Raw genomic sequence first — 27,162 nt, 5'->3', positions numbered from 1 at the left:
AGCTAATCTCCTGAGTTCCCTGAGGGGCCACAAATACCTGAAATTCCAAAGGCTCAGAGATAAGAAGGCCAGCACTTCACAAAGCCATCAGTTTACTAATCAACAAACCCAGGAGCAAGGCTGACACTTCACTGAAAGGAGATTCTTCAAGGACTTGCAAATACCCTATGCAAATTCTGAGAGCTACTTCCCAGAAGTCTCCTTGGAAGTCACCCTAACCAAACGGACTTGCAAACGGTCAGGCTTTTGCCTTACTCGAAGGCAAAATGGGACCCCCTCCCCTTTTGGGGAGCTGTTCTCTCTCTCTCTCGCAGGTCATGTTGGCCCTGAGAGAAGGCAGAGTGCATCTGAAGGCATGTGGCTCGGGCGACTCTTGAGTAGTGACCTGAAGGCCTCTGCTGGACATCAAGGCTGACCAGGCCCCTAGGGGTGACCTGCACCTCTTTTCTGGCAGATCACGTGGACTCTGGGAGAAAGTAGTTTGCAACTGACGGGCACTTGGCTCGGTAGACACTTGGGTAGTGACCTGAAGGCAGCTACTGGAATCCAGAGTTCCGACCGCCCCTTTGGGGTATTCGGCCACTTTTCTCTATTTTCTTCTGGCAGATCGCATGGACTCTGGAAGAAAGCAGCCTGCACCTGAAGGCAATTCGGCTTGGGCTACTCTCAAGTATTGTCCTGAAGGCAGCTGCTGGACCCCGAGTTCCAGCCCCTTTGGGGGTGTTCAGCCACCCTTGCCCCATTCCCTGCTGCTTCCAATAAACCTTTTACTCCCCTTCCTGAGGTCTGCGGGTGTCATTCTTCGCTCTCCGTAGACAAGAAACTCACCGGGTTTCCTCTCAAGAAACCCCCGTTTCACTGGGAGGGCTGCCTGCGGCTCTGGGACTTGAAATGCCCGGATGAAGGCAGGGTGCTGTCTTACCTTCCTGTCACAGTATTTTCCCTAGAGTACACTGTTCCGAGAGGTCAGTATTTGCTAAACACATCTTCTATAGATCTCTATTCCCAATGGTGGGGATTGAGCCTGTACTGGTTGCTAATAAGGGCAGTATTAATTGCTAATAAGGACAAGATTTCATACGTAAGCAGAACAGTAAAATCCTTTTCTCTGTCTCTAAGCTGTCAGCCAAGGGCTGCAGCCAAGGTTGACCTTGGTCAGCTAAAAGTTGGCTTGTCAACCCAGTTAAACACTGAATGTTAAAACACAGACACCTACACTTAGGAAAGGGTTATGTAGCCAGGCATGGTGGTGCACACTTGTAATCCCAGCATTTGGGAGGCTGAGACAAGAAGGATTGTGAGTTTACCACCAGCCTCAGCAACTACTTAGTGAGGCCCTTCACAACTCAGTGAGACCCTGTTTCAAAATAAAGAATAAAAAACAGGGCTGGGGGTGTCACTTGGAGGTAGAATGCCCCTGGGTTCCATCCCTAGTGCAAAAAAAAAAAAAAAAAAAAAAAGAGTTATGTAGATTCTCACAATAGACTAAAGTTAAAGTGAAAAATCTCAAACTATATTAATTACTGAAAATAGTTATAGCCCCAAACCTCCATACTTTAAAAGACTACACTCCTGTATCTTTCCTATGAAACAAGTTTTCAACAGAGTAAGTAACTTCTAGCAGACAGAGACAGGGCCGAGCTGAGAGCTCAGCAAAGGGGACAATGTATGCTTTAAGCTTAAGAAGCCAAAGACAAAGCAAGTTTCTTCTATTCAGCCCCTGACCTTGACAACCAAGTAATACATTTTAATCAGTGATGTCAGCCCTATCTAACCCTGTGAGGATGAACAAAGAAGGCTAACAGAGAAGGCTTACACAGCAGAGATGACTGGTGGGCCTACACCTGCTTTTGGTAGAAAAAGTGGACTCTTGGCTAAGCAGGATGGAAGAAAGGAAATAACAAATTCTTATCAAAATGTTATGTGTTCAGAGACCTCAATGTCTTAACTTCAAGGCACTCCACCGTGTCCCTCTGACGCAGTGCTGATTGTTCTGTCGCCACTTTTTCTACCTTTGTTATAGTAAAACCTTGCTTAAGCTTTGAGCAGTGCCGTTCTGGCTCCTTTTTCTAAACTAGCTAAGAAGAACCACCGTGACATCTCAAACCGTTACGCCAAGGCTGTTCAGAGTGGGACCAGCAGCCTGTTGTGCACATGGGACCCTCCCAAAGCCAGCCACATGCCAGCGAGGGCCATAAAAATACCGTCTTTCCCTCCCGTCCCTTCCACGGCCCACTTTCCTTGATGTCTGCGTGTGCCCCCACGCATGACTGACTGGCATCTCAGGGAGAAGCCCCGAGGGAGTGTTGCCTCTGGCCAAAGTACTCCACGCTCTTAGATATAAGCTATTATTCTTTTGGTAAGAATTCTATAGTAATAAGCTCCAATGATGTAAAACAGGAACCCAAGAATTAGGACTGTGGGAGAAACTGAGTCCGTGGAAAATGGATTTTCTAGTAATTTGTCTAAGCCCTTAAATGTTTGCTTAAGACATAATTCTAGTCAGAATTCAGATACTGTGGAAGCATTCCAGCTACAGCAATTACAAATGCAGAACTCCTCCCTATCTTTGACCTTCATTCTAATCATTACAATAGAGCCAAGGGCTAGGAGGAAACTTGACCTTTGCACCTAGTGATAACACTGCCTGGAGACAGGGCGACACCACCTGGTTAAAATAGTTATGACAGAACAAAAGACATATAATAAAAACTTCATGTTGTTTTTTGGGCCCTGTCTACGAAAATATATTTTAAGTGTTTAATAGGGTGAAGCGTTCAGACAGCAGATGGTATCGCAGACAAAATCCAGCAGACATTCATCAAAATCCTCATAGATGTACATCATAAATGTACATCATAAATGTAAATCATCATAAATGTATACAACACGGATTTCCCTACGCCAACTACATGTACGAAAGCTGGAATCCCCGACTTCGTCCCCATACAGCTCAAAAGAGGTTGCTAGATAGAGAAGGACATGGGACTAAGCCCTAGGAATAAAAGTTCCGAAAGGGTTAAAGAAAACTCTTAAAAACTGAATTCTTCAAGTGATTTTGGGTGTGACTTTCGTTCCTGTGGAATTTGCCTACTAAAAGCCTCTGCAGCTGCAAGGCCAAGGCAAGGCCAAAGGGGCTGACTTAAAGCACAAGACCCACCTGCAGGGTCATGGAACTGATTTCAATCACAAAGACCTGTGATGTCACAGGCCTTACTTTTGTCTTGTTCAGGGTTGGTGATTTACATGTATATCTCACTATTAATTTTTGGGTGTTTGCACTTTTCTACTAGGGAATCATGGGGAAATAGGGAAGTACAAAAAATCTTGTGTCTAGAATAAAGTGGTCAATTGCACAAGAGGCATTTGTCCGTGTCAATCAATTCAGATTTTTTTTTTCCCCCGGAGAAGAATCTCCACTTTTAGCACAGGAACTTAAAGGAGCTTATTTCATAAAAAGGGAAAAAATCGCTGCAGATAAGTGGCTGCAGAACTACAACCGAAACCTTTGCCCACCTTTCTGAGAAACTCGGTCCCGAACGGACTCAGTCCCATATTTATTGTTCCCGATTGAGCAAGTTCGTCGCACGTCCCCACAGCCCAGCTCTGGATCAAGGAGCTGGCATCACCCGCTGCAAGCCGGCTACAGATCCGGCCCTTACACTAAGCATGCTCACTCAGGATGTCTAGCTGATAACCAGTGAGGACTGTTTGGTCCTGATAAAAGGCATCTCTGCAGCTGTGTGCCCAGCACTCCCCCTCCTAGCTCTCTTCTCCCCACCTCCTTGGGCCTCACCACCTCCTCCACATGCCCCTCCTGCCCTTGGTCCTGCTTTCTCTATGAGCTCTTTTTCCTTAGTTTTCATCATTTTCACTTTTGTAATTAAAAAAAAAAAAAAAAAGATCGACCGAGCTGGGTGTGGTGGTGCACACCCGTAATATCAGTTTCTGGGGGGCTGAGACCGGAGGACTGCAGATTCACAGCCGGCCGTAGCAACTTAGCTAGAGCCTCAGCAACTTACTGAGACCCTCTTTCAAAATTAAAAACAGAGCTAGGGGTGTAGCTCAGAGGTAGAATGCCCCTGGATTCAATCCTCAGTACCATTAACTAATGAGTTAATTAATTAACCTATATCTATATGAATGGCTACCTTTATGATCAGTTTATGTCTTGAATTTCCTATGATTACAATTAAATTTGGCTCCAAATGAAGGCTTGTGGTACAAGCAAAAGTCTCATAATCATTCAAACAAATAGAGTGATTGGAGCCAAGCATGGCAGTGCTACTCAGGAGGCTGAGGCAGGAGGATCACAAGTTCGAGGCCAGCCTGAGGAGACTTAGTGAGACACTGTCTCAAAATACAGTAGAAATAGCTGGAGATGTAGCTCAGTGGTAGAGCATCCCCGGGTTCAATTTTCAGACCTGCTGAAAAAGAAAGAAAAGGAAGGAAATGGGGGCTGAAGTAAGGCATCACCCAGCCATCAAGAGCATGGGCTGCAGAACTCAAAACAACTGGCAAATCTGCATCCACAGCAAACTCCTCCATCAACCTGCGCAGATGTGCCGCCGCCCAGACCCCGGGCCCCGTGCAAAGCAATTCACCACACACATTGGCAATAAACACAATTGTAGATGGCGCCTTGTAGTATCTTGTGTTTCTAGTTCCAGAAATAATACGATTAGATCCTTGTAAAATGCACGTTTCGTTAATGCCAATAAGACCAAGAGATTAAGAACAGCTTAAGCGAGTTAACGCCTCATGAAAACTGGCCCGCAGTTGCTTGGTGGAGGGTGTTGGCTCGAGCATGAGGCCTGGGCATTCTGAAGCAGAAACAAAAGCCTCGGCGTCTGCAGTGCCTCAAGGTGCCACAGACACGCTCTGCATCGACACCGTTGAAGTCAGAATATGAATGCAGAGCCGGACGTAGGCCAGATACTTTACCAGTGCACCCAGGAAGGAAGATGTCTCCGGCAACACCGTACGATCTCGCGTGGTATACTCTGCTCCACCGCTTGGCTCTTTTGTTTGCATTTCATCTTAAAACTGGTTTCAGTTTTACAGCTCTATGAGACTGTCGTAATAAGTTTTATGTTCGTACTATTTTAGTGACAACATAGCAAAAATAAGTTAAGAAAGCACCAAGTTCGCCACAGGATGATTACTCAGTCTTGGAAAATGTAGCGCAGGCCTTATCTCCCAGAACTCCCTTTCCTGATCCGTTCAAAACAGCTCGCATAAAGCTTGGCAGGCATGGCAGCCTATCCTGTCCTGAACTCTGCTCCAAGTGCCCCGTCCCCTAGTTCTTCATCTTATTAAACACTATTACTCCTTTAAAATTCTGCTCAAGAAGTTGGGTGTGGTATCACATGCCTGTAATCTCAGTTCTTGGGAGGCTGAGACAGGAGGATTGCAGGTTCAAAGCTGGCTTGAGAGACCCTGTTTCCAAATAAAAATATATAATAGGTCTGGGAGTGTAGCCCGGAGGTAGAAGGGCTTCCAGGAACCCCAGTACCACCAAAATAAATAAATAAATAAAAATAAAGAATTAAAAATAAGGTGTGCGTGGGGGGGGTAGCTCAAAGATAGAATGCCCTGGGTTCCATCCCCAGTACTGCAAAAAAATTAATTAATTAAAATAAATAGATAGATAAAATTCTGCTCAAATGGCTAGCGCATTTCCCCTATCCTCAGAAAGACCTCCCTTAATGCCAGTATGCCTGGTACATCCTTCTCATGATCTCTCAGTGCTCCCCGATCCCTCCTCGGAACCATACAGTGATCCCTGATTTATCAGGATGTCTTTTTCAACGGACCATATCCCCGCTGGATTCTTGTGACAGCCACAGAGGCGGATATGATTGGCTCCCCATCTTGCGGATGAGAAAGTGAAGGCTCAGAGAAGGAACAGCCTGCCCAAGGTCACAGAGCTATGAGGCAGGAGAACTGAGTTGAGTCCAAATTGCTGACCAAATATACACCTGTCTCTCGAAATCTGGTGGCTGAGAAGCGGGAAAACGTATAGGAAAATCTGTGCACTCACCTTCAGTTTCTCCTTGAGAATTCGACCCCTTTGGGTTTTGATTGCTTTGTTTCTTTCCAAAATGGCCTCCCGCTGGCTCTGAATAGTTTGCTAGATTTCGAAAGGAAATACGGCATTCAAAGAAGTTAGCACTCTCGAGAGTGGTACAGTGAGAAGATGCACGTTATCTGGGCCATCTTCACTTGCCCCGACTGCCAAATATGCCTAAAATATGCAGTATCAATCATTAAAAGTCTTGTTTAAAAACGAGTCTAGCTGGGCGTGGTGGCGCACGCTTGTCATCCCAGCACTCGGGAGGCTGAGACAGGAGGATCGCGGTTCACGGCCAGCTCAGCTACTTAGTGAGGCCCTCCGCAACTCAGTGAGACCCGGTTTCCAAATAAAGAATAAAAAATAGGGCGGGGGGTATAGCTTGGAGGTAGAATGCCCCTGGGTTCCATCTCCAGTACCACAAAATAAATGAAAGAAAGAAAGAAAGAAAGAAAGAAAGAAAGAAAGAAAGAAAGAAAGAAAGAAAGAAAGAAAGAAAGAAAGAAAGAAAGGAAGGAAGGAAGGAAGGAAGGAAGGAAGGGAAGGAAGGAAGGAAGGAAGAAAGAAAGAAAGAAAACTAGACTAGCCAGGTAGGGTGGCACGCTCCTGTAATCCCCAGTACTTAGGAGGCTGAGTGCCAGGCGTGGTGGTGCACACTTGCAATCCCAGCATTTGGGAGGCTGAGACCAGAGGATCACAGTTGGTGCACAGCCTCAACTACTACTACTTAGTGAGGCCCTCTGCAACTTAGCGAGACCTGTTTCAAAATAAAGAATAAAAAATAGGGCAGGGGGTGTAGCTTGAAGGTCGAATGCCCCTGGGTTTCATCCCCAGACCCACAAAAAAAAAAAAAAAAAAAAAGGAGGCTGAGCCAGGAGGATCACAGGTTTGAGAACAGCCTCAGAAATTCAGTGAGGCTCTCTGCAACTTAGTGAAACCCTGTTTCAAAACAAAACAAGAAGCCAGGCGTTGTGGCACACGCTTGTAATCCTCGCGCTTGGGAGGCTGAGACAGGAGGATCGCACAGGTTCGAAGCCAGCCTCCACTGGCTTAAGAGATCCTGTTTCCAAATTTAAAAATAATAATAATAATAGGTCTGGGAGTGTGGCCTGGGGGAGAAATTCCCTGGGTTCTACACCTAGTACCACACACACACACACACACACACACACACACACACACACACACACAGGCTGGGGAGTAGCTCAGACCTAGAATGCCCTAGGTTCAATAATCCTCAGTAGTACTACAAAAACAAAAAACAAAACAAAAACAAAAAAAAAACTGGTCTGTACTTACATTTCCAGGCTTTCTTTCCCTGAAATAAAATTAGAAAAATGTCACAATTGCTGAATTTTTATTGCATGTCCCACAGTCTCCCAACTTTTTCTGAAGGCAGCACAGATTGCCATGTTTCTGTGGCTTGGTGTAAATTCTCTTTGATCCAGTCCTCCCTCTTCTGATCTACCTCCAGGACCCATCTGAAAAAAGTGCCTCTTGTTTCTCAATGGTGAGATAGTGTTTTGCGATTCTACTGAAGGCCAGGCGTGGTGGCGCACGCTTGTAATCCCCGCGCTTGGGAGGCTGAGACAGGAGGATCGCGCAGGTTCAAAGCCAGCCTCAGCAACTTAGTGAGACCCTGTTTCCAAATAAAGTAGAAAATAGGTCTGGGAGTATATCCCGGAGGTAGAAAAGCCCCTGGATTCCACCCCTAGTACCACCAAAAAAAAAAAAAAATGATTTTATCGGTGCACTGTAATTATACACTGTAGCGATACACTCTCATAGGCACCTGTGTGCTTCCTTCTGCACTGTATTAAATCAGATTTAATTCTGTTTAGTTTCAGTGTTGGTGCTGGAAAGGGTAAGCCTGAGATCCTATAGGATACGAGGGGTGAGATCTCTGTAGGGAGGAAGGTGGAAAAAATCATAAGGGAAGAAAAAAAGAAGCTGAAATGAGGTGAAATGCCCCCCAGACCGAGAGCAAGCGAATTCCTAGAGACAGCAGCTGGACTGGAGTGTCAGTGGCGCAGGGACACGAGGAAGGGCCAGGCGAGGCAGCTCTGCGAGAGCTGAGAATCATCATCGGAGCTGCGCTCTGTGACCACACACCCCGGGTGCCCAGCACAGCCTGGGTCCACCCTCTAACTCTCTGCTGCCCCCCTTCATTATCAAAGGGTCCCAGCATGGAAGATAAACGCCAGCCTTCCTAGTGATGGGGGTGCGGCGATCTCCATGGAAACCAGCATCTATTAACACCCACCAAGCGCTACAACCCTCGCCTTGCGCTCTTAGTGGTTGGACAACGACTCTAACAAATCGCTCTTACTTCAGGCCAAAGTTCTAAAACTTTAAGGGCCTTTTTCAGATGAGTTAAAATCCTTGGGAGTACATAAATCTGAAACAGAACCTGCCACTTCTGCCACCTGTTTCAGACTCTCTGTCCCTCCGGGTCATGGGGCATCTACACGGTCCATATCTGTGGGGCAGGGGCCACCACGCTGCACCACCCAGGAGGTGTTATGTGTATACTGGGCGTGTGTACGGCATCACGGAGCTGCGCGGAGGCCAGTCAGTTCAGACTCCTGAGAAAACCCATCCAAGCGTCTGATGTCCCAGCAAGCCGCCCACACTCTCCCTCATCCCCAGCAGCCACTCTCTGGTGCCTCAGATGAAGTCAAGTTCCGTCACTATGATAGTCAGGACCAGGGACAAAAGTCTGTAGCTGGGCCCCGCAGCCCCCCACAAGCCCGGCACGCTACCTTAGATACTCCTGCAGGTGCAGTTTGTCGGTCTTGGTGACCACCAGGGCGACGTCCCTGCAGCAGCCTCGCTGGCAGGCTTTGAAGCTCTCGCTGAGAAGGTCTTCGTGGGCTCTGCCCCCAGAGACTCTTTCTATGTCGCTGACCACCCAGATCGCTGAGCACTTGTCGATGGTCTGTGGGACAGGACCACGGCAGGTGGCAATGAGAATGGCATCATCCGGAGTACGGAGGATGCAATTCCCCGAAAGATCTCCTGCACCCCGCCTTTCCCCCAGCCCAGGTCCTGTGCCTCTCCAATGGCCACCACCTCCCTCTGTGCACCAGCCAGGCAGGGCTGCTTGCGGGTTCTCTGGTTGCCTGCTCTTTTAACTCTCGGGGCTTTTGCACTCACCACAACCTCTACTTAGCCTCTATTTACCCTTCAAGTCTCTGCTCAGGACCGCTGCTGACGGGCTGGCCGCCGCGCTCCAGCATCCTGTAACTCCTGGACTCCCCTACCCTAGTACCTTGCAGAGGTACTGTGCAGAGTCAGCTCTGGGCTGTCACAAGGGACCTTTCATCTTGGAATCTACATTCCCTTAAACACAGAGCTTGCTGAGAGCTGATGGAGAAGTTCAATAGACCACCCTTCAGTCCCAGCTCCGTCTCTCTCCAAGGAAAACGGCACGCCTCTCCCTTGCAGAATCATTTTGATGTCTGCCTCTGCATGCTTAGCGCAAGGTCGCCACGTGGCTGCAGGGAGCCAGACACTCTGCGATTCAAGCCAAAAAGGCCAATGAACATGAACTTGCCACGTATTCATAGCATAACGACTGCCTTATTAAAATGTGCAACTTTCAAGCCGAGCATGGTGGCGCACGCCTTTCGTCCCAGTACTTGGGAGGCTGAGACAGAAGGATTGAAGTTTTGAAGCCGGACTGAGCAACTTAGCGAGTCTCCCAGCAGCCTCGCACACCCTGCTTCCAAATAAAAAACAAAATAGGGCTGGGGTGTAGCTCAGAGGTGCAATGCCCTTGAGTTCAATCCCTAGCACCACACACACACACACACACACACACACACACACACACACGTGACGAGTTTTCGTGCTCTGTACTATGACGCCACTCCTCTGAACTGTTTGCTTGTCTCATCTCCATACAAATGAAAGCCTCGTTCAACTCAGGAATGGAGTTTGCCTGTGGCCTCTCAGCGCCGTGTTTTACACATAAAGATGTGACATGTTTGTGCCTTAAATCATCACTTAGATTTAGACCGATGGTTTTAACTAGTAAAGATTGTGCCTCAGGGATGTCTGGAGATTTATTTATTTACTTATTTATTGCGGGTCTGGGGATAGAACCCAGGGGCATTCTACCTCCAAGCTACACACCCAGCCCTATTTTTTTAATTCTTTATTTTGAAACAGGGTCTCACTGAGTTGCAAAGGACCTCACTAAGTAGCTGAGGCTGGCCACGAACCACGATCCTCCTGTCTCAGCCTCCCAAATGCTGGGATTACAAGCGTGCGCTACTCTGCCTGGCTGGAGATATTTTTAATAGCTACAACTTGGAGGGATTAAAGGGTGAAGGTTAAATGTCCCACAATGTCCAGAACAGCCCCTATAACAGAGTTATGTGGCCCCCACATGTCAGGGGGTTGAGATCCTTTGATTCATAGTAGTGATATCAAACTTGTTTTGCCACAACCACACATCTAGAGAGGGGCAGGATTTGAAATGGTGAGCAGGCAGTAGGCTCCTTATGTCCCGGCTTGGGCTCTATCTACCCTCCTCTTCCCCAGGTTGACCCCTTTATCTACTTCCATTAAGACTAAGACCATATCCGCATCCTTCCCCTGGCTCGGTAGCAGGCTCCGAGTAAAGGGTTGGTAAGAATTCTAACATTCAAACTTTCCTTTTAAAAACAGAGCTTCCATCCAAGCACAGTGGCCCACACCTGTAATCCCAGTACTTGGGAGGCTGAGATAGGAGGATTGCAGGTTTGAGGCCAACCTCAACAACTGAACAAGACCCTCAACAACCTAGAAAGACCCTGATTTAAAAAAATAAAATAAAATAGGGCTGAGGGTGTAGCTCAGGGTTCAATTCTCTGTACCACAGCGCTCGCGAACACACACACACACACACACACACACACACACACAGTCGTGGGAGGCACATAAAAGCACATCTATACAAAAAGTCCGACTGGACTTGGGCAAATCCCCTACCACCCGCTCCCATCCTCCCCAGGACGAGAATGGCCTCAGAGGGCTTGGGTGGTACAGCTGATGTCATAGGACTTGTAAGTAGCAGACAAAGGATGCCTGAACACATAATGCTTTTCAGGAGGACAAAGCTGAAAGCTGGCGGCCAGAGAGACGTGTCTCTGCGCTCCGATCTCCCTGGAAACAGGCTCTTGGGTAACTTCTTGTGCGAGCGATTATGAAACCGCAGGAAGGCAGGGGAGCCGAGCAAAGTGGAGCTGGGAACCGACCCGCACTCCCGCGACCTCCCCAGCGCCCTTCCAGCCAGATCTGCCGGCTCTGAGGAGCTGCCCAGAGGACCTGAACTGGCTTTAACCGTGCCCGTCCAGGGAGGGCCGAGCCACCTCCCGGGGCTGCCACACCCTCCGCTGGCCTGGCTCTAGCCCACATTGCCGGTTCCTCTCCAAGCGCTGAGATCCTGCCGACACTCACGCTCACACGGCCAGGCCTGAGCCAGCTGACCAACAGGAAGGGTGCTTGGGCTGCCCTGGTCTTAAAGGAAGTGGATCAAGGCATGTTGAGGGGAAGGCGGTGGTAGGGAGACAGAGCCCCAGCCTGGAAGTTATTAGAGAAACTGCTCTCGCCTTCCAATTCTGCCACTCACCGCGTCTGTGCTCCTGGGAAGTTACCTCTCCTCTCTGAGCTTTCTCTTTTCATTTGTAAGATTAGGGCAAAGGCTAGAAGATCTATGAGCTGCCATCCTGCTCTAAAAGGTCATAAAGAGCTGGGCGTGGTGGCGCACGCTCGTCATTCCAGCATCCGGGAGGCTGAGACCTGAGGATCGCGGTTCGCGGACAGCCTCAGCTACTTAGTGAGGCCCTCTGCAACTCAGTGAGACCCGGTTTCAAAATAAAGAATAAAAAATAGGGCAGGGGGTGTAGCTCGGAGGTCGAATGCCCCTGGATTCCACCCCCAGACCCACAAAAAATAAAAAAAATAATAAAATTTAAAAAAATAAAAATAAATGGTCATAAAGTCACGAATTTCTCTCCCTCCCTCAACCCCGCCATCAGTTACGTAGAACAAATCCACAGAAAGAAGCCAATTCCTTGCCGAAGCAGCCATGCTTCATACAACTCATAGTACTGGTCATTCCTGTCCCCACCCAGCTCAGGTCCTGGGCTCCAACGCTCCCATCCAGGTTCCAGAACCTTCCGCTCACCGGGCCACACTCTGTGTCCCCTTCCTACTGTCACCAGGAGGACTCGCCCTTCCCCCAGCACACCTCCTTCAACCCTTGAGCTCTTCAGCCAGAAAGTGCGTGGCGGCTCCCTCCCAACGCCCTTCTCTGCCTGGTGGAGGCCAAGCTTCCATGTCCTCTCGGAAGCCCAGCCCTCCTACCCTGTCCTCCATTCTAGGTAACATGGTTTGTTAATTAGCATGGGCTCTGAGACCCCCAAGAACAAGGACTCGGTTCGTGCAGAACCTGCCACAACATTGAGCAGATGCTCAGCGGGTGTTTGTTGGAGGAGCGAGGTGACTTGCGGAAGGACATTTCTCCTCCTGAGTGCCCGCAGCCCGTGGGCCTCTCCTGCCTCACCGCCTGCCACTTATTTATCGTGTTGAGTTCCGCGTGCGTTAACTCTCCCATGAGGCTCTGAGCCCCTCCTGGGAGGGCTCTGCTTCTCATTCAACATTGCTTTCTTTTGCTCTCGACATTTTAGTTGTAAAAGCAATACGTGTTTGTGCAAAATAAAGGACTAGAGACGTAAGAGTGGAGAGTGATAGTAAATACAAAAACTGCTCTTAGCAGACATTGGGAAGCCGAGACAAGAGGATCGCAGGGTCAGGGCCAGCTTCAGCAACTTAGTGAAGCTCTCAGCAACTTAGCAAGACCCTGTTTCCAAATAAAAAAATGAAATACGGCTAGGGGTGTAGCTCAGAAGTAGAATCACTGTGGGTTCAAGTTTTAGTAGCATGCACACACACACACACACACACACACACACACACACAATTAGGGTGCAGCCTCCCAGAAGGCAAAGTCTTCCTTTTCTGTGAATTTTCAAACATTAGCCACATACACACTTACACAGACATGTAGGGTCAACCCTCCATATCCATGTGTTCCACTGATTCAATCAGCCGTGGATGGAAAATACCGTTGTTAATTGTGCTGGGTATAATAGCATACATCACACACCCCTGTTCCAGCCCATCCTGGGATTCCTCTCTTCCTTCCCACTTTCTGTGGCCACCCATATCCTGCCATTGCCTGTCCTACTGTAGAACATATAAAGTAGAACTTAATTCCAGTGAGTTCATACAGTTCCTTAAGTTGGAAGCAGAGCATCCATTGCTGGTAAGGATGATCAGATGAATAGAGGGAAGAAGGAACAAAGCCATAGGAAAAAGAATCACCTGTTTCCACATCTCGTCCCTCTTGCTGTTGAAGTCACCTGTGCCCGGGATGTCCACCAGCACGACCCCTGCTGGAATGAGTGCAGATCTGGGAAGAGTCACCTCCACGTGCTTGACCAAGGGCCAGATTCGTGTCTCGGCTGATTCTTCATCCTCGTCTCTCCTCTGAATCCGGGTGTAGGGATCCAGCTTGACAGACAGCTCTCCTGCCTGAGGAAGAAGGGCGAGGTCACGTGCACCAGCAGCGTCACAGCTCTGTGTCCTGGGTCAGCTGTGATGCAGGTTCATCGAAGGTGGTGCCTGGACAGTGGGTGTCAGGAGGCCCGTGACCTTCTCTGCAAGGGCTTGAAAAAGTTTCATTCATTTGATTTCTAAGTGTGTCCACCAAGTACTTAAAATATTTTGAGAGAATCAAATATATTAACCTTTAGTTCTAGTATGAAACATCTAAGGGAACTACTTAAGTAGCATGAATATTTAAGAAGGATTCATTTTGCTAGTCAGAGAATAATAAACACTATATTTTAGAGCAAGTATAAGCAACTATTCTTATTTTATGCAAAAACTGCCAAGTTGATAAATAGGTTAACAATAGCTTAAAGAGGAATTTTAAACCAGGAGAGGTAGCATACATCTGTAATTCCAGTACTTGGGAGGCAGAGACAGGAGGATCACAGGTTTAAGGCCAGCCTCAGCAACTTAGCGAAACTCTCAGCAACATAGCAAGCCTTGTCTTGAAATTAAAAAAAAAAATAGGGCTGGGAGTGTAGCTCAGAGGTAGAGGATCCAGTATCCAGTACCAAAAAAAAAAAAAAATGGAATTGAGGAATTTTAAGAAATCAGAAAACCTAGGTTTTTAAATGTACAACCTTGGTTCCATGAATGTTGTTTTAATATAGAAACTGAATTTTAACTAAAAATATTGGTTATAAAAGTAAGAGAAATATTATTCTCCTATTTGCCCATTCAATACCCATCTTGTCTTGCATCTGTATTGACAGAATACTGGGTTTTTAGTCTGTCTGTCTGTCTGTCTGGGGAGGCAATGAAGGAAGATTGGTCTAAGCCAACCATGACATATTGGTCCCTGCCTTCTGTTGATCCCCTCCTAGCTAGGAAGGACCACATGGCTCAGTTCTGAACAATAAAACCTATACACACACTTGAGCAGGGTGTTTCTGGAAAAGATTTTACTTCCTGCTGAAAGGGGAGATATGGTGGTACCAACTTTTATTCACATCTCCTTTCTAGGAGGCTAGCTGTGAAGTCTGGCACCTCAGTAGCCATCTTATGACTCTGAGGCAGCAAGCAGGATGGGAGGTCAAGGAGACCAAGGTCATGTTGACCTTGACAACTGCTGAGCCCCTAAGTCAACCGAAGCCTCTACTGCCTCCAAGCTTCTTATATGAGAAAGTGAATAAACACCTATTGGTTTAAGCCATTATGTCTTTATTTTTATCACTTGCAACCAAAAAACATTCCTAATCAATTGTCCACTAATTGTAAATGGCATTTTCTATGCATAAAAGCTACTCTATTAGCCGGGCGGGGTGGCACTTGTCATCCCAGTATTTGGGAGGCAGAGACTGGAGGATCTCAGTTGACAGACAGCCTCAGCTATTTAGTGAGGCCCTTTGCAACTCAGTGAGACCCTGTTTCAAAATAAAGAATAAAAAATAGAACTGAGGGTGTAGCTTGGAAGTAGAATGTCCCTAGGTTCCATCCCCAGTGCTGCAAATAAAAAAAAAAAAAAAAAAAAAAAGCTCCTCTATCCAGACATTTGAAAATTTCCATGTGACAGTCTTAAATAATGAGATAACTTGATTCATAGAGAATTTGGGTATTTATTTATTTAGTTATTTTGGGTAGTGGTGCTAGCAATTGAAGCCAAAGGCATTCTACCTCCAAGCTACACCCCTCAGCCCTATTTTATTTTTTATTTGGAAACAGAGCCTCACTAGTTGCTGAGAGCCTAAGTTGCTGAAGCTGGTTTCAAACCTGCGATTCAGTCTTCCAAGTGCTGGGATTACATGCGTGCACCTCTATGACTGGCTACAATTTATTTCTAATAAAAACATTGTATCCTGAGAAATTCCCCTAAATAGATTCAACAGTTATATTTAAGACTCATAATAAAACAAAAGAAAAGACCCTCCAGGAGCTACCTCTTCTGCCCTCAGGGTGATGACTCTCGAGGCAGGAACCTTCACTTTGGGCCTTGCTCTGAGCAGGTCCTCGTAGTGTTCTCTTTCTGCCCCAGCTCCATAGATCATCCGCAGCTTCCTGATGGCCTCCTCCACCATGTCATCCCTGTCCCAGGGATCCGCCTCTTCTCCACCTGGGTCCTCCGTCTTGTGCAAGAGCTTGGTCAAGTTCTTCAGCTCTTCCTTCCACTCCTGCAAGGCAGAGCAGGACCACACCCCTCATGACCCAGAAGGAGAACACAGTAACCAAAGAGGGCTCGCATCGATGCCGCACAGTCAGGAAAGCTATGACCAGCTACTCCAACCCCCTTGTTTTGTGGGTGAGGAAACTGGACCAAAGACGGAAGTGGTTGGCCCAAAGTCCCACAAGAAACTGTGACAGGACCTGGGCAGAGCCCCCATCACACTCTCCTGAATGTTCTTGCTATCATGGTTAGAGAGAGAATACTAGCTTAAAAGCTCATGTATGAAGTTCAGGATGGATAAAGTCATGAGGGTTGTAACCTCATCAGAAATGGATTTACTGGGTGGTAACCTTGGGCGGTGTGGAGTGGCTAGAGAACCTGGGTCCCTGGGGATGTGGTCTTGGGAATTGTTCATGTCTTTGACTCCCCTTGCTTGCTTGCTCTCTCTTGCTTCTGGCCTCCATGATGCAAGAGCAAAGCCTTGCACTGTCCCTCTCTTGGCTTCCCGATGCCATGCCCTGTGATCCTCGGTCCCCAGACTCATGTGGACTGAACCCCCAAATCCCCAAGGAAACTGGGAGCAAATAAGTCATTTCCTCTAAGCTGCATGGTCAGTTGTGTTGGGTTTAGCAGCGAGAATGTTGACTGAGACACTCAATCTGTGATAGGTCCTTTTTATTCTATAAAGGTATGAGCTGTGTTTACAAGTAATTTAGTGCTGACCTATAAGAAAGAGTGAGAGGGGGAAAATTAAGGGAAACAAAGAGAAGGAAGAAGAAAAAGAGGGAGAAAAGAGGAAAGAAGGAAGGAAGGTGAGATGGGAGGGAGAAAGAGAAGGCAACTTTTACCTGGTCAGAGAGAAGGTGGATTTTAGCCTCGTACTGTTCGCAGCAGCCCGAGCTCACTTCCACAACACATGCAGTACAGATGCTTTCTCCAGACACTGGTAGAAACATCTCCTGCTGGATGATGGCATTGATCAGAGAGCTCTTTCCAGCCCCGGTGCTTCCAAATAACCCGATGTAGATGGGGTCCAATGGTGGCTTCTCAATCAAGGCAAGAAGCCTGTTTCTGTGTCAGTGGAAAAATGCACATTGTTGTCATCATCAAAGTAGAGTGGACTGAATGCAAAGGAGCTGTGTTTTCATCCCGGGGGAGTCATTACATCCTTCTATGTCTCTACTCTCTCCATGGTCAGAGTGGATTATCAAATCCCCGTTTACTATACAAAGTCGGTCTGTAGAGCAAATGAGACTATGCAAAGGTACTTGGTGAAGACACAAACCCTGTAGTGTCTATACAGATGCATAGCATCCTTACTTGTGTTTGATGGAAATTACATAATGTTATCCCTAATAAAACGTATGGAAGGGTAAAGTCATACAGACGTGACCCATGAGCACATAGCCTGGGTACCACCCAAGTGACTCAAGTCACCTGGCACCTACAGTCTAGTTGGGGGCATAGGCTCAGAGTCAGCTGGCCTAGGCTGAATTCACCTGCCTACAGTGTGACTTTGCTCAACGTCCCCGCCTCCCTGAGCCTCCATTCCAGTAACATGGGATTATCAGAATAGCTCACTCCTCCACGGGGACATTGAGAGGTGAAGTGAAACTTAATATATGTAAAGTACTTAGCAGATGACCTATCAGGGGCAGCGCAATGAACGGCAACCATCAATGTGGTCCCTAGCTGAGAAATCTCCAGTCCACTTAGCTGAGATTTGAATTGGAAACTCCTTCTTGCTGTGTTGTGGGGTTTGGGGGAGTACCTGAGACACCTAAGGGAAGACATGGGGGGCCCAGGCTCACATGAGGTACTTGAGGCTGTTGGGAATGCTGTCATCCAGGAAGACAGACTGAATAAGCTTCTGGTAAGTGCTGCTCAGAACTCTCCGTGTCCTCAACTCCAACTTTTCATCTGGAATCAATAGAAATGTGTTATCTGGAATGTGCCTATCAGGGATCAAGTACGAGGTCTCCAAAGGAGGAGTCTGCTGTGTTATGGTTGTATCGGCACTGAGGGTTCTTTTCCTCGATTCAAATAGATATGTTGAATCTGGAAATTAAAACTACTAGACAGCTCAGGTGCAGCTCCAACCAAACTTTATTACAAAGTCAGTAGGAAACAGAAAGGGAAGAGAAGAAGAGCAGTGTGCCTGGCAGACACGCTGGAGAGCCGGAAAGTGAAACTCTGCCTCCCCCCTCTGACCTCAGCCCTTAAATAGTTTACTTATTGGTATGTTCTTATCAGCATTACCAAGATAATTTCTCAGGTAGGTGGTACCTCCTCATCTCCAGATAGTGCACTTACTAAGTGCAGGGGTCAATAATCTACCTTGTGCCGGGTGTGGTGGTGCACACTTGTAATCCCCGCGCTTGTGAGGCTGAGACAGGAGGATCGCACAGGTTCGAAGCCAGCCTCAGCTATTGAGTGAGGCTCTCAGCAACTTAGTGAGACCCTGTTTCCAAATAAAATAGAAAATAGTTCTGGGAGTATAGCCTGGAGGTAGAAATCCTCTGGGGTTCCTCCCCCAGTACCACCAAAAAAAAAATTTACCTTGCTTTTACCAACTAGGGATGCTTTGAAGTAGCACAGAGTTTACCTTTTCTATACCAAGGCCAGGTCACGAGGAATAAGAGAACCAAAGACACAAATTATAGCCAGTGTAGCTATGTGTAATCTTTAAGAGCAAGGCATAAGGCCCTTGCTATCTCCAGGCAGAGTCACTGTGATCTTAGGCCTTCTCATTATTTTCATATATTTTTAGAACTAAATTAATTGCCTCTGTGTGTTTCTAAGGCTAAAGGCCTTAGTTGTCTCTACATCCATACTATGGGTTAACATTAGGACAAAGGGCATTAGGGGAAGTCGAGTTTTGGAGTGTAACAGGCCAAGCTGTGCTTTTCCCTGCCTGGGTACCATCATGGCACCCAGATTCCAACTGCTTTTTATATTCCTATGGAAAGTTAATACCAGAGCAATTTTTCAATACAAGCACATGCCGTGCCATGGCCCACTTTCCTTGATGTCTGCATGTGCCCCCATGCATGACTGACGCATGACTGACGTGGCTTCTCAAGGAGAAGCCCCGAGGGAGCGTTGCCTCTGGCCAAAGTACTTCCCCACTCTTAGATATTCTTTCATAACTATTATTCTTTTGGTAATTATTCTTTTAACTTTGCACACGAATTGCTCCGGTGATGTAAGATCAGGACTGTGGGAGAAACTGAGTCCATGGAAAATTTTCTACTAATTTGTCTAAGCCTCTAAACACCCTCGGCTTTGCTCAAAGATGTAAATCTAGTCAGAATTCAGATACTGTGGAAGCATTCCAGCTACAGCAATTACAAATGCAGAACTCCTCCCTATCTCTGACATTCATTCTAATCATTACAATAGAGCAAAGGGCTAGGAGGAATCTTGACCTTTGCACTTAGTGATAGCACTGCCTGGAGACAGGGCGACACCACCTGATTAAAATAGTTATGACAGAACAAAAGACATATAATAAAAACTTCATGTTGTTTTTTGGGCCCTGTCTACTAAAATATATTTTAAGTGTTTAATAGGGTGAAGCGTTCAGACAGCAGATGGTATTGCAGACAAAATCCAGCAGACATTCATCGAAATCCTCTAAATCATCATAAATGTACACGGATTTCCCTACGCCAACTACATGTATGAAAGCTGGAATCTCCGACTTCGTCCCCATTCAACTCAAAGGAGGTTGCTAGATAGAAAAGGACATTGGACTAAGCCCTAGGAATAAAAGTTCCAAAAGGGTTAAAGAAAACTCTTAAAAACGTAATTCTTCAAGTGATTTTGGGTGTGACTTTTGTTCCTCTGGAATTTGCCTACTAAAAGCCTCTGCAGCTGCAAGGCCAAGGCAAGGCCAAAGGGGCTGACTTAAAGCACAAGACCCACCTGCAGGGTCATGGAACTGATTTCAATCACAAAGACCTGTGATGTCACAGGCCTTACTTTTGTCTTGTTCAGGGTTGGTGATTTACATGTATATCTCACTATTGATTTTTGGGTGTTTGCACTTTTCTACTAGGGAATCACGGGGAAATAGGGAAATATAAAAAATCTCATGTCTAGAATAAAGTGGTCAATTGCACAAGAGGCATTTGTCCATGTCAATCAATTCAGATATTTTTTTCCCCAGAGAGGAATCTCCACTTTTAGTGCCGCGAAAAGGAACTTAAAGGAGTTTATTTCATAAAAAGGGAAAAAATCGCTGCAGATAAGTGGCTGCAGAACTACCACCTAAACCTTTGTCCATCTTTCTGAGATAATTCGGTCCCGAATGGACTCAGTCACCATATTCAGTGCTGGATTTATTATTCCCGATTGAGCCAGTCTGTCGCAATGCCGGACATTAGAGAGAAGGGAAAAGTGGGGACGAGATGAAAAGCCAGTAAACCAGAGAGCAGGTCCCCGACACCGAGACACCTGCTCATTAGAGGTGGCGCATTGCTTCCGACAGCCTCCACAAAGCCAGTGTGCTCTGCAAATCCTTACAGTAGGAGCGATCACATGCTTCCCCTGGGTTCTAGCTCCTAGATTCTTCTGTTCCATGGTCATAAAAATAACAAAATGCAAAAATACCCAATAAAATATCAAACTAACAGTTTTGAGTCCTTATGTTAATCAGGAAGAGTGTTTGTTTATTTGTTTTGCAATTAAACCCAGAGACATTCTACCTCCAAGCTATGCCCCAGCCCCTATTTTATTTTTTTATCTGAAAGCAGGTTCTCATTAAGTTACTAGGTCTATCCTCAAACCTGTGATCTTCCTGTCTCGGCCTCCCAAAAAGTATCGGGATTACAAGCATGCATTATCAAGTCCAGGATAGAAAAAAGTTATTTTGATGACAACCTGGAGATAAATTGACATTTTGGAAACAGGGTCTCTTAAGCCAGCGCGGCCGGCTTCGAACCTGCACGATCCTCCTGTCTCCGCCTCCCAAGCGTGGGGATTACAAGCGTGTGCCACCATGCCGGGCTCATTTGAAAACTTTTATCCTTCAAAATTTAACCTCTCCCCAGCCCCCCCAAGCATTTTAACACATCTGAAAAAGGCAGCTGTATTAAACTGATGTCGTGACACTCACATTCCTTGAGAGAACACTGCTCCACTGAAGGAAACGCCCGGAACCGCTGGTCTCGCTCTGACCGGCGTCTTTTCTTTGTCGGCGCTTTAAATAGATCTTCGACTGCTAGAGATAAACAGAGAGTGTAGAAAGCAGTAGACCAAGGGCCCGGAACTTTCACCTCACCCCTGCCAGTGCCCAAACTCAAAGGGTCTACAGAGGACCTCTGCCAGCCACCCCTGCCCGTCAGATCACTGGGGCAAGAAGACCACAGCGTCTTCCCAGCCCGGTGCCCACTTCTCAGAGTCACAGGACGTTTTGTGTTCAGTTCCAAAATGTTGCGTCCAACATCATTTGCCAGATGAAAAGCTTCTACTTGGAAGTGCCCAGCAGCCAAAGTGGCTGGACATTCCCCACCAAATATCACGTTTTAGGAAATCAATCAACTGTGGAGAGAGAAACCCCAAGACAGGGCCAAGTGTGGGTGAAGACAGGACTTTTCAGACAAAGAAAGAAATTGACCGGACACAGAAGGCAGAGGGGAAATGGGCTGGGTGGCTGGGGCGGGGACTCTTCCTGAGCTTCAGCTTCTTCGCCTGTGAAATGAGAACTTGCCAAAGTATTAGAAAGGTTTCGGATGGTGCCTTCCATCCTGGCTGCCTTTCAGAGATGAAATTGGAGGGGACTTCCCCCCTTCTTTACCTAGAGACATTAGCAGCTATTCCCTTACACAGCAAGAGTAGAACTTATGAGAAGCAGATCTTCGTAGTCCTACAGAAATGTATTCACTTAAGTGGTTCCCCTACTTATAAACTGAAAGGTCAGTAGGGCCCATAATCCCAAGGAAAGGGGAGAACCAAACAGTTACATTTGGGTGGGATTCAGAAAACACTCCCTGGTGGTGTCACCTGGTTAGTAAGGGGTGGCAGCTGGGGCCTTAGGCTGCTGGAAGTGGCCCCACCGAGCGCCTCTGGGGCTGGCTTGTGTCTAGGAAATGGTTATGGGTGAACTGGAAGAGTGGATCCCCAAGAGACATGACAATCTAAGCATCTATTTATAAAAAGGCCAGGACGCTGGGTGTGGTGGCGCACACCTGCAATCCTAGTCCTTGGGAGGCTGAGACAGGAGGATCGAAGGTTTGCAGCCAGCCCCAGCTATTAGTGAGGCCTTTTGTCATTTAGCAAGACCCTGTTTCCAAATGAAAAATAAAAAATAGGACTGAGAATATAGTTCAGAGGTAGAATGTCCCTGGGTTCAATCCCCAGTAACACACACACACACACACACACACACACAGCCTCAACAACTTACTGAGACCTTGTTTCCAAATAAGAAATAGAAAGGGCCAGGGGTATGGCCCTTTAAGGCCCCTGGGTTCAATCCCTAGGGCGGGCACACACACACACACACACACACACACACACACACAGAGAGAGAGAGAGAGAGAGAGAGAGAGAGAGAGAGAGAGAGAATATAGCAGAAGTGTTGGTTCCAGGACAGCCTCAGCTTAACGAGACCCTTAGAGACTTAGTGAAGACCGTTTCAAAATAAAAAATAAAAAGGGCTGAGGGTATAGCTCAGAGGTAGACTGTTTGTTTCTGGGTTTAGTCCTCAGTATCACAAAACAATAAATAGGGCATGAAACTCCAACCTAGAGCAGGACCCAAGGTCCTTTTTCCTGAAGAATGGTGCTGGGGACCAGGGATGGAGCCAGAGCAGAATGCCCAGCCTCCGCCACTGGGCTCCAGATGGGGGTCTCCCCGGCACGCAGGGAGCCTCCCCCTCTGTTGAGGCGCGCATCTCCCAAGTCCAGTTCCGCTGTGCTCCAGAGCCAGCTCACACCCGCACAGCACGCGGAGCCACGGATCTGCCAACGCCCAAGCCTCCGCCACGCATGCGCTTGGGCGACAGCCAGCGGGACTTGCGGCTCAGACCCCTCTGTCTCAGATGTTTTGAGTTCTGATTGATCCCAACTGGAGAAATTAGCCCTGGCCCCGTTTAAGGACCTTGTTAGGACGGAATACCTAGCAGCTGCTGGCTCTGCGGCTGGCGCTGACAAGCAGCGGCAGAGAAGAAAAGGGCAGCTACTCAGCCCTGGGCCAGCGGCCGGCCATGCTCCAGCCTGCGTGCAAAAGGCTCTCGCAAGACCAGGATGTCTCCACGCTCGGCCTGTCCCGGGAAGAAGGCAAAGGACGTCCACTTGGCCCCGGGGAGCTCTCTTTCTGTGAACAGTGTTTGCAGAGTCTCAACCTCAGGCGATGAGAGACAAGCCCACAGCCAGGGCCTTGTTTCAACTCTGTACTGACCTGCAATTAATCTAATAAGACATTGGAAACCTGTTTCTCAACTATAGCAAAGGCTAAGAAGTCAGGGGGAAAAAATAGTAGGGTTTAAAACTTTTTCAGCCAGGCGTGGTGGAGCACGCTTGTAATCCCAGCACTCGGGAGGCTGAGACAGGAAGATCACAGGTTTGCAGTCAGACTCAGCTACTTAGTGATATTCTCCAAAACCTAGTGAGACCCTATTTCAAAATAAAGAATAAAAAATAAGGCTGGGGGTGTAGCTCAGAGTTAGAGTGCCTCTGAGTTCAATCCCAGTACCAAAAATAAATAAATAAATAAATAAATAAATAAATAAATAAATAAAACTTTTTTTCAGGTTCAAAAGTAAAAAACCACCTGGAAACAAGAAAGTATTTTGTATCCTTATATAAGTAGTGTGATTTTGTTTGTTTGTTTTGTGGTACTGAGATTGAACCCAGGGGTGTTCTACCTCTGAGCTACACTCCCAACCCTGTCTTATTTTAAACTTAAAACCAGGTCTCACTAGATTGATAAGAGTCTCACAACATGCTAAGGATGTCCTCGAACCTGTGATCCTCCTCACTCAGTCCTGGGGAGGCCGAAACAGGAGGATCACAGGTGCCAGGCCAGCCTTGGCAATGTGGCCAGACCCTCAGCAACTTAGCAAGCCCCTGTTTCAAAATAAAAAGTTCAGAAAAGGGCTGAGAGTATAGTACTGGAATTACAAGCATGCATCACCGTGCCTGGCCAATGGGTAATGTTCTTCTATTAAGTTGTAACTGAAATGAACGGGAGTAAACTTTAATCACACTTTTTATTCTTCCCTGTAGTTGCTCAGGCACCCGCTTGTCTTTTCCTATTTATTTACTTGTTTGTTTGTTTGTTTGTTTGTTTGTTTAGGGACTGGGATACGCATTGATTGAACACAGAGACATTCTACCACTGACGTATACTGCCAACCCTTTTTTGAACTTTTTATTTTGAAACAGAGTCTTGCTAAGTTGCTGAGGGTCTGGCCACATTGCCAAGGCTGGCCTGGCACCTGTGATCCTCCTGTTTCGGCCTCCCCACGACTGGAATGACAGGCGCATATGCCAAATCATCCTAGGAAAGACAGCAGGAACCCACAGAAGCGCTTCACCTACTGCTGCTGTTGCTTCTGCTGCCACCAGGTGTCGCTGTGTGAACATGGTCCCCGCAGCCTGACCCGCTGCAGGTTGCTTAGTGAGTCAGATCGGTGCCAGAATCTGCGGCCGATCTTCCAGGCAAAAACCACCCCGCCCCTCAGCACTCAGCTCCTCGCCCAGGGGACCCCGAAGCTGCAGCTGGTTCCGTTCGTGTGCCCAGACAAGTGCCAAGTACTGGCCCTGTGACCTGCTGACCCGGAAACACTGCTTCCCTTTCCGGAGGAAATTCCTCCCATGGAAATGAGAAAGCTTTTCCTCCCTAAATCTCAAAGCACAAAGGGTGGTAAGTCCCCATTTTCTGCATATAGACGTTACTTCTCTGCCATCTTTTTATCTCCACGGCATCCAAGTTGTTTTTTCTGGAACTTTTTAAAGGAGGCAGGAAATTCCATGAACTTAATTGCTGGCCAGTTTACTCTGTTATGAATAGGCTCCTTTGGTTACTGTCGAAATAAATTAAAATGCACTCACTGTCAGGCGTGGTGGGCACACTTGTCATCCCCGCACTTGGGAGGCTGAGACAGGAGGATCGCACGGGTTCAAAGCCAGCCTCAGCTACTGAGTGAGGCTCTCAGCAACTTAGTGAGACCCTGTTTCCAAATAAAGTATAAAAATAGGTCTGGGAGTATAGCCCAGAGGTAGAAAGCCTCTGGGTTCTACCCCCAGTACCACCAAAAAAAAAATAAATAAAATAATAATAAATAAAAATAAAATACCTTCACTATTAAAACTTATCATGAAGCTGGGCGTGGTGGCGCACACCTGTAATCCCAGGATTTAGGAGGCTGAGACAGAAGGATTGTAGGTTAGAGGACAGCCTCAGTAACTTAGTGAGGCTCTCAGCAACCTAGTGAGAGCCTGTTTCAATCAATCAATCAATCAATCAATCAATAAAGGTCTGGGACTGTAGCTCAGAAGTAGAATGTTCCTGGGTTCAATCCCTAGTACCACCAAAAGAAACTAACAACAACAACAACAACAAAATACTTGTCATGAAAAAGCAATGTCTGACTAAAGAACAGAAATCAATGACTGTGGCTAAGTACCGTCTCCGCCACTGGCCTCTGACGACTGTGGCTAAGTACCGTCTCCGCCACTGGCCTCTGAGGGGACGGCAGTGCTCCCTTCTCTGTGCTCCTTGGGGACATCGCTGCAGGCTTGTTACCTGGGCGTGGCTCCAGACCCACCAAGTCCTCCGTTTCTGCCATTTCCTGCTAAATGAAGTCTTGTTTTGGTCCACTTAGGAGAATAAGCCTGAAAAGACAAAGTACAAGCAAACACTAAATATACGAAAAGCAAAGACTATGCAAATCTGTGTTTTGCTCCCAAAGAGCAGCGCCCATTCTGACTGGTCTTTGAGCTCCTCGCCGCGCCTAGGATGCTACCTGTGGACGTAAACATGACAACGGCCAACCTGGGGCCATTGGGATTCTTTGATATTTGTATCTATAAGGCAGGCGTGTGGCACGTGCCTGTTCGGTACCTGGGAGGCTGGAACAGGAGGGTCACCAATTGGAGGCCGGCCTTAGCAACTTAGCAAGACCCTGCTCCAAAACAAAAAGGGCTGAGGATGTAGCTCAGAGGTAGAATGCCCCTGGATCCCAGGACTTAGGAGGCTGAGACAGAAGGATTGTAGGTTAGAGGACAGCCTCAGTAACTTAGTGAGGCTCTCAGCAACCTAGTGAGAGCCTGTTTCAATCAATCAATCAATCAATCAATCAAGGTCTGGGACTGTAGCTCAGAAGTAGAATGTTCCTGGGTTCAATACCTAGTACCACCAAAAGAAACAAACAACAACAACAAAATACTTGTCATGAGAAAGCAATGTCTGACTAAAGAACAGAAATCAATGACTGTGGCTAAGTACTGTCTCCGCCACTGGCCTCTGACGACTGTGGCTAAGTACCATCTCCGCCACTGGCCTCTGACGACTGTGGCTAAGTACTGTCTCCGCCACTGGCCTCTGACGACTGTGGCTAAGTACCATGTCCACAAAAAGCAGGAGGGGGTAAGAAAAAGACCTATCAGAGTTTAAGCTGGTACTGCCTGTGCTCCTTGAGATAGCCCACTCTGGTAGCCAGAGCTGTGCAGGTGAGCTAAACGGCTTTGCTACCTTGGGGGGCATCAGCGCCCAGTCAGGTAGACCCTGGCCCCTTGTGCCATGAGGTTCAGTTCCAGCAAGTCTCAGCAAGAATCTGGGGGGTCACTAGAACTCTCCAGATCCCTAAGGCTGGAGTTTCTTTGGGGGGTATTCCGTGGAGAAGGAAAGAGGCTGCAGAGAGGTTCTCTGGACCTTCCCCAGCAGCCCACCCCCACGCCAGCCAAAGGACACCCCTCCTGGGGGGTGGGCAAGGCACAGAGCATTCGGAGGGGAGAGAGAGAGGCTTCCTTTGGAAGCGTCAGGGCCGATGCCCAGCCCCCGCAGGCAGGGTGCAGGCGTGGAGGGAGGATGAGGACCTGCAGAAGTTCAAAACACAGGGTGCAGCTGCGGGTGGGAATGCACTATCCTGGAGCATCTTTGCCACCACCCCTGCGGAAGAACTTGGGGACCGCTTGTAGGAAGCACCCATGGTGTTCACACCCCACCCCCATGATTCTGCTGTTTCTGTTGGAAGCACTCAGCTGTGCATTTCAAAAACAGAGTCACCAGCCCTTCTGAAATATGCAAAATCCCTCCCCTCAGGCCATTACCGAGGGAGACAGCCTCACTCACTTACACATTAACCCCAAATTAAAGT

General features: G+C 47.5%; 1 protein-coding gene across 1 annotated transcript in view; it reads right to left on the bottom strand.

Annotated features, from left to right (window-relative positions):
* NUGGC (nuclear GTPase, germinal center associated) overlaps positions 1 to 25,632 on the bottom strand; it is a gene marked incomplete at both ends in the record, with an annotated part of 46,393 nt that extends 20,761 nt beyond the window's left edge. Inside the window, 9 exons of the mRNA XM_080710195.1 lie at positions 6,044 to 6,133; positions 7,373 to 7,391; positions 8,836 to 9,011; positions 13,448 to 13,657; positions 15,613 to 15,843; positions 16,685 to 16,907; positions 17,648 to 17,756; positions 20,956 to 21,060; positions 25,590 to 25,632. Of these exons, the coding sequence (XP_080566321.1) occupies positions 6,044 to 6,133; positions 7,373 to 7,391; positions 8,836 to 9,011; positions 13,448 to 13,657; positions 15,613 to 15,843; positions 16,685 to 16,907; positions 17,648 to 17,756; positions 20,956 to 21,060; positions 25,590 to 25,632 (1,206 nt within the window). The remainder of the gene's footprint in view (positions 1 to 6,043; positions 6,134 to 7,372; positions 7,392 to 8,835; positions 9,012 to 13,447; positions 13,658 to 15,612; positions 15,844 to 16,684; positions 16,908 to 17,647; positions 17,757 to 20,955; positions 21,061 to 25,589) is intronic.
* Between the last annotated feature and the right edge of the window lie 1,530 nt (positions 25,633 to 27,162).

The sequence above is a fragment of the Muscardinus avellanarius genome (genome assembly GCF_963383645.1).
Source record: "Muscardinus avellanarius genome assembly, chromosome: 14".
In the NCBI taxonomy this organism is placed as follows: domain Eukaryota; kingdom Metazoa; phylum Chordata; class Mammalia; order Rodentia; family Gliridae; genus Muscardinus; species Muscardinus avellanarius.
The sequence above is the reverse complement of the archived record's forward strand: the minus strand, read 5'-3'. Positions and strand labels throughout refer to the sequence as shown.